Source organism: Cryptomeria japonica, chromosome 6, assembly GCF_030272615.1.
Source record: "Cryptomeria japonica chromosome 6, Sugi_1.0, whole genome shotgun sequence".
Taxonomy (NCBI): domain Eukaryota; kingdom Viridiplantae; phylum Streptophyta; class Pinopsida; order Cupressales; family Cupressaceae; genus Cryptomeria; species Cryptomeria japonica.
This window is the reverse complement of record NC_081410.1, coordinates 39,554,698-39,561,504: the sequence shown is the minus strand read 5'-3', so window position 1 is coordinate 39,561,504 and position 6,807 is coordinate 39,554,698. Positions and strand designations below refer to the sequence as shown.

Genomic DNA, 6,807 nt, shown 5'->3' with positions numbered 1-6,807 from the left:
AAGCCAAATTTTGCCTCCTTTGCCAGGCTCTCAGACCGAAAACATTGTTGAGGATTGCACAAGCGATTCAGAAGGGAGTAGTTCAGACTGAGAGGGTGAAGACGATGTCTTGGACAGCTTACACCCTAGATGCATTAGTCAATCAGCCAACACCCTTTTGGGCAGAGAAAAAGGGGTTAAAGGAAGGAAAAGCCATAAACAGGTCAAAGAAGAAAAAGCATCAAAGAAAGGTATCGTTAGCGTCCTAGAATACATGAAGAACTTCAAGGGAGGCAGCCCCTCCCTTGGACAGAAATGAGAATCTCATCATGGAATGTCAGGGGCTTAACAGCCCCTGACAAAAGACGCTTGGTAAAAAGGTCTTTGGCCAAGCTAGAGTCTGAAATGATCTTACTTCAAGAAACCAAATTGAATGGTCATAAGGTGGCCGAATTCATTAAATTTTGCAATAAGTGGGAAGGAATATTTCAAGACGCAAGAGGATCTACTGGAGGACTTGGAATTTTGTGGAACTCAAAGGTTTTCGAGGTAATCCCATTAGAGTCCAACAAGTTTTCGATGGCATGCAACATTATATACAAACCAGGAGGTTTTGGCTTTCCCCTGTTTAATATATATGGGCCAATTAAGATAGATGAAAAGCTAAGAGTATGGTCAGAGATATATGAGCAATTGCAGCTTTTAGAAATGCATAAGGTAATATTGGCTGGGGACTTCAATGCAATTTTAGATATTGATGACAAGGAAGGTGGGCTGAGGAAGAGCACTAGAGTAATGGAAGACTTCAGAGAGTTCATTTCGAACTGTCAAGTGGTGGATGTTATTCCGAAGAATGGTAAGTTCACATGGACCAATAGAAGGCTTAACTTTTCTAAAATTTCTGAAAGATTAGATCGCTTTTTTGTGGGGGAATGGTAGATTAATGGTAGCTTCTCCATTGACACTAAAATCATCCCACAAGCTAGATCGGATCATCTCCCGGTTACTTTGGCAATTAACCATGAGGCGCATAAGAACAGAAATTACTTCAAATTTCAGAGTATGTGGTGGAGGGACCCTAAATTCATTGATCTACTCAAAACATGGTGGCTAGAAAGCAATTCTTTTTCAAGCTCCCCTAGCTTCTGTTTTGTAAAGAGAATTCAATATATCAAAAACAACATTAAACTCTGGAACAAATCCTCATTCAAGAATATATTCTCTGAAAAAATTAGAATTGAGGAAGAATTGGAAGAAATCAACAATCGAGTCATGCTAGTTGGGATGGTCAAGGAAGACTACTTGAAGGAAAAATTCCTCAAGGAACAGTATGCGGAACTGCTAAGCAGAGAAGAAGTATATTGGCGAGATGAATCAAGAGCATTATGGGTCGTTGAGGGTGATCGTAACACTAAATTTTTCCATGCAACTTCAAAAGTCAGAAGAAACAAAAATAAAATTACTGCTATCTTAGATAGTGGAGGCATTTTGAGAAGCACCGAGGCTGAGCTAGAGCATGTGGCACTCGACCATTTTGCTAAATTATTGGGCAGTTTCTGTCAGGCAGGCGATATGCCGGATAACAGGCTCCCTGAACTTATGCACAAGATGGTAAGTGTGGAGGAGGATAAACTGCTCTGTGAACCATACTCCCTAGAAGAAGTCGAAAGGGCCACTTTTGAACTCCATCCCCACAAGGCACTAGGCCTAGACGGTATGACAGTAGAGTTTTATCAGAAGTGTTGGGACTTTTTGGGATATGATATATGGTTGGTTGTAGAAGAATTAAGGAAAAAAGGGAAGTTTGTAAGAGAGATGAACAATACAGTCATTGCATTAATTCCCAAAAAACAGGAATGCACTTCAATGCACGATTTTAGGCCCATATCGTTATGCAATACCATATACAAAATCATCTCAAAAGCAATGGCCATCAGACTGAAGAAACTCTTACCTCACCTCATCTCAAAAAATCAGAATGGGTTCACCCCCAGAAGAGAGCTAGCGGACAACATTATTCTAGTGTCTGAAATCATGCACTCCATCCATAAACAGAAATCAAAAGGTATGATCATTAAACTTGATGATGCAAAAGCTTATGATAAGGTAGTTTGGCAATTCTTGATTAAGGTTCTTAGCTATTATGGTTTTCCAAAGGAATGGATAGACTGTGTTAGTTTTTGCATCTCCACGGTTAGCTTTTCTATGCTTGTCAATGGTGCAGTTTGTGGCTTCTTCAAAGCTACCAATGGATTGAGGCAAGGGGATCCTTTATCTCCAGCCCTCTTTGTTCTCATGGCAGAAGTCCTTAGTAATATAATCAAAACCAAGCAATCTGTCTGTCATTGGAAAGGTATACAAGTTCATAGATTGATAGAGCCCATTACCCATTCTCAGTTTGCGGATGACACTATTTTGTTTGATGAAGAAACAGTGAAAGAAGCCAAAGGAATTAGAGAGGTATTAGAGGAATACTCGAAGCTGTCAAGCCAGGCAATGAATATGGATGTCACAGATTTTCTTTTTTAATACAGAAAGATTGTTACAGAACCACATTTCGCAATTGCTTAGATTAAAAACTGTTGATCTGCCCCTCAAATATCTTGGGATCAAAATTAACATGGGTTGTAGACAATCACATATTTGGGAGGATGTACTTAATTCTTGTAAGACTAAATCGGGGCAATGGAAGAATAGATGGCTTACTCAAGCTAGACGGCTATTAATGATTAAATCAATGCTATCAGTAGTTCCAATCTATAGTATGCAATGCTTTCAAATGCCCAGTTCGGTGGGAGCGAAATTAGATGGGTTTCTAAAAAAGTTTGTTTGGGATGGGGCCAAGGATCATAAGAAGATACCTTTGATTAACTGGAATACAATGTGCATGCGGAAAGAGGATGGAGGTGCAGAGTTGAGAAAAATGAGTATGCAGAATTTGGCACTTAGAGCGAAGCTGTCTTGGAAAATGTACAAATGCCCCAATAAATTATGGTGCGGGATCTTTCAGAAAAAGTATTTGGACTCAGATGACTCAAAGCGTATCTTTACAATTGCAGACGCAGTCAAGGGCTTGCCCACTTCGAATTTTCTTTGGGACAGCAGGGGCATATTAATGAATCACATCTCTCAGAAGATTGGCAAAGGCAATAGGCCCAAGTTTTGGCGGGACTCATGGGAGGGGGAGCTGCCATTAGCTGAGTGCTTCGAAAATCAGGATTGGGTCAACACCATCGAAGCCACTTTTGGAATGCAAGTTGGCAACTATTTTGAGATTATTGAGCCTCATGGTATGAGGACTTGGAAAAGGGTAACTATTGGTAGTACGCAATTGTGCCAAAAACTAAAAGAATTACTTAACAGCAGATCAATATTAGTGTCAGATGAAGAGGACAGTTTATTCTAGTGTGTAGCAAAGTCAAGGGAGTACAGTGTTAGACTGGGCTATGAAATCCAAAGGCACAAAGTCCTCAATCCGGACTGGCCCAGTAAGTTATGCTAGAACAAATGGGTTCTGCCCAAAGTAGGGGCTTTCTTATGGGTTGTGCCAAATGGGAGGATACTCACTGGTGATAGGCTGAAAATAATAGGTATACAAGGGCCATGATGGTGTGTGTTATGTAACAATGGGGAAGAAACAGTGTACCATCTACTTTTTAATTGCAGGTTTTCTTAGAGGTGTTGGGATTGGTTCCTTGGAATGGTTAGCCTATTTACAGCCAGAAGTATGACTCTAAAGACTTCCTTGTTGCATGGCCTAGATCTAGTTAGTCAAAATGGGGGCGTCCTATGCATGATTGGTCCAGCAATGATTGTTTGGTATATCTGGAAAGATGGAAATAAATGAATATTCAAAGAATTGGCCAAGCCAGTAGAAATAGTCATGGACAATCTTAAGACAGGCATAGAAGAAGTCATTTGTGGTAAGTCAAGAAATATCAGAAAATTCAAATTCAATGATTGGGACATGGAAATGGAAAGGAATTGGTCTTTCAACAATGCTTTATTCCATCATCCCAAGAAAAGAATCAACAGGAAAGAGGTCAGATGGGAGAAGCCGCATAGAGATTGGGTTAAACTTAATTTTGATGGGGCCCGCAGAGGTAATCCGGGACAGGCCAGTTTTGGAGCAGTCATTCGAAATGAGGAAGGGAATATGGTGAGTGGTACATATGGCCATATTGGTTGTGCTACCAACAATGAAGCAAAAATAAGAGCACTTGAGGCTGGGTGGGTTCTCTGCAAAGAAAAAGGTTTAACTAATGTATAAATTGAAGGAGATTCTCAGATAATTATAAATGGGGTGACTATTGGTAGGTTACTTAATTGGAAACTCGCTAAAGGGTTGCCTCGGATTCAATTATTACTCCAAGAAATTGAGCCATATGAAATAACACATATTCACGGGGAGGGAAATCGAGTAGCAGACCTATTAGCAAATTTAGGAGTCAATTCACAGGCTGCAGAAGTGACAGTTGATTCCAAGTCTCTGAGTTCAGAGATTACGGACTTGTGCAAAAAAGATCTATCAATAAAGAAATGCGATGGAGTGGGATGATGACCCTTGAACTAGACCTACGGTTGAAGGACAAATGACAGAATTATTGCACCAAGAACAGGCCAACCCCTCGAAAGATGTAGCAACGGTGGTCCGATTTACAGAGGATAGGCAGATGTGACGGAATGGCAAATTCTTGCAGACTGTGGGATCTAGATTAGGTTGGAAGAATCTTCTAGAGTTTGTAAGTCTTTTTATGGGCCTTTGCAAGAGCTGAATGCATGGTTAAGTAAGGCACTTTGAAGGAATTCACTTCTTGGATAGTGCTCGAGCAGGACTAAGACTTAACCATGGCCTACTTTGGTAACATTGGATGCATGAACTGTGAAGAAACACTAGATGTGCAGCTTCGCAACTTATTTGTCACTGAAACCTATGTTTATGATGCAATCAAAGGACTAGTGGGGATCACACTCAACTTTGATCATCACTGGTGCGATGCCATGGTTTATGAAGTTGTGCTCATGCCATTGGTCGACATCATTGAGTGCAAGGAAAGAGCAGTGAAGATTCTGAGTGGTTTCATCAAGCCTGTCAATGGTAACAGTATTGCAGACACCATCCTAAGTCTGCCAGAGAATGAATGGATTAGCATTCTCAAGACTTATTTCCAGCCGAGTTACTTCTTGCCATCGGACTCTGAAGAAGAAGAAGAGGAGAGTGATAATGAGGAGAGCAATGAATCAGATGCAAGTGAGATAAGTAGGGCAGAGCGCAAATGTGTTGAAAGGGAAGAGTTAAAAGAGTTGATGAGAATATTTGGGGAAAATCTGTGGGAGGTGTTTAGGTGAGGTGTGCAGAACGGGAATATGGCCCTTTTCGTAGAGTAACTAACTCAGAAACATGGTGGTTCTCGGCTGGAGCCACTGCCAGTGTAATCAGCATCAGAGAATATGCTGGGGTGATCATGCAGACCCTTAATGGGGATCAGTAAGAGGCATAACCAAGTATGCCATAGCAGTAAAATCTCATGTAATAGTTTCTTTAGATAGTTTTATTCACTACAGATAGCAGTGTTTGTATGGACCTGCCAGTAGGCAGTAAAATCTCATGTAATAGTTTCTTTTATGCAATACAAGGGTGTTATCCCCGTACTGATAGGTCTTACCATTAAAAAAAAAAAATAGTTACAGAGAAGTCAAAGTGAAAAGACTCCCTTTTCTTCCTACATTTGAAGAGAAAACCCATCATGGAAGCTGTGATATCTCGATCGTTGTCATGACCACACAGCCATGCCAGGGTAGACAAGATATCTTTGAGGTCATTTTTCTTTAGGTCGTTGTAGGACAAAGGAAACTTCGAAAGTCCAGCCGACAGACTTCGATTGAGGGTATTTTGACAGAAAGTCAAAGCATCTCTCTTGGTGCTCCAGAACTCCTCCATGGATCTTTCTGAGAAAACCTCTATTATTTCAAAAATTAGGAAGCACAACATCTCCCTAATAGCTTCTAGAGAAATGACCAATCTCAGGAGGGAGCTGCTAACAGAGCACGAGGTGGGATCAAAAACCTTCGCACAAGCTGCTATGAGCTCAGGGCAGTATGGGACTGCGGGAACCAAGGATTGAGGAGCACCACTTTTCCAGAAATGCACTGCCACAGATTGAGGATCATTTTTGTGATGCAGCATCCTTGAGCAAGCAGCCTCTCTTGAGGTTCTTGGGCTGCTTACGGATTTTGGGCTCGAAAATATTTTCAAAAGAATCCAGAACAACAGACGCATTCTAGGTTGTCATTTTAACCTTGGCCTTCATCTTTGGATACTCCTTCTTTGGAGGGATAGCATGCGGAATAAGATAGTTCTTCGAAAACATTAACCCAAAATCCTCTGGGAATAGCACTTGCGGACGCGGCCTCAGAATCTATTATAGGTAGAAAACTTTCCTTCCTTCTCCTGGAAAAACTAAAGATGGGAGATAAAACCTTGCTCGTCTTTCTTTTCCCTCATTCTTCAAAAACAAAAAAAATAGACCGATAGGAGGGAAAAACTTAGAGCTTTAAATGCATAACGTGCCTTGATTTTCACAAAATCCAAGTGCTTAATGGCAAGGACCTACTTACACGCACGCTAGCTCAAATAGTTGCTGCAATAAACCCCCACAGATGAAGGGCACCGTCATTCCCACTTCCCTAGAAAACCTCTCACTAATTCGACATTACTCAAGGGACGTTCCTCAGGCAAATCTTTTCTTTGATCAAGGGGATCGATCAGAAATAATGATCACACGGGCTGAAACAGTCGGCAGAACCTAATATTTAAAGCGTGACATA

At 41.0% G+C, this 6,807-nt stretch overlaps 1 protein-coding gene across 1 annotated transcript; it reads left to right on the top strand.

The window, feature by feature from the left end:
* Positions 1 to 294: 294 nt before the first annotated feature.
* Positions 295 to 918, top strand: LOC131876479 (uncharacterized). Its single transcript, XM_059221895.1, has one exon. The coding sequence runs from the start codon at positions 295 to 297 to the stop codon at positions 916 to 918; it is 624 nt and encodes a 207-aa protein (XP_059077878.1).
* The last annotated feature ends 5,889 nt before the right edge of the window (positions 919 to 6,807 follow it).

Coding starts and splice junctions, on each gene's coding strand:
- LOC131876479 (XM_059221895.1), top strand. CDS start 295: ATGAGAATCTCATCATGGAATGTCAGGGGCTTAACAGCCCCTGACAAA.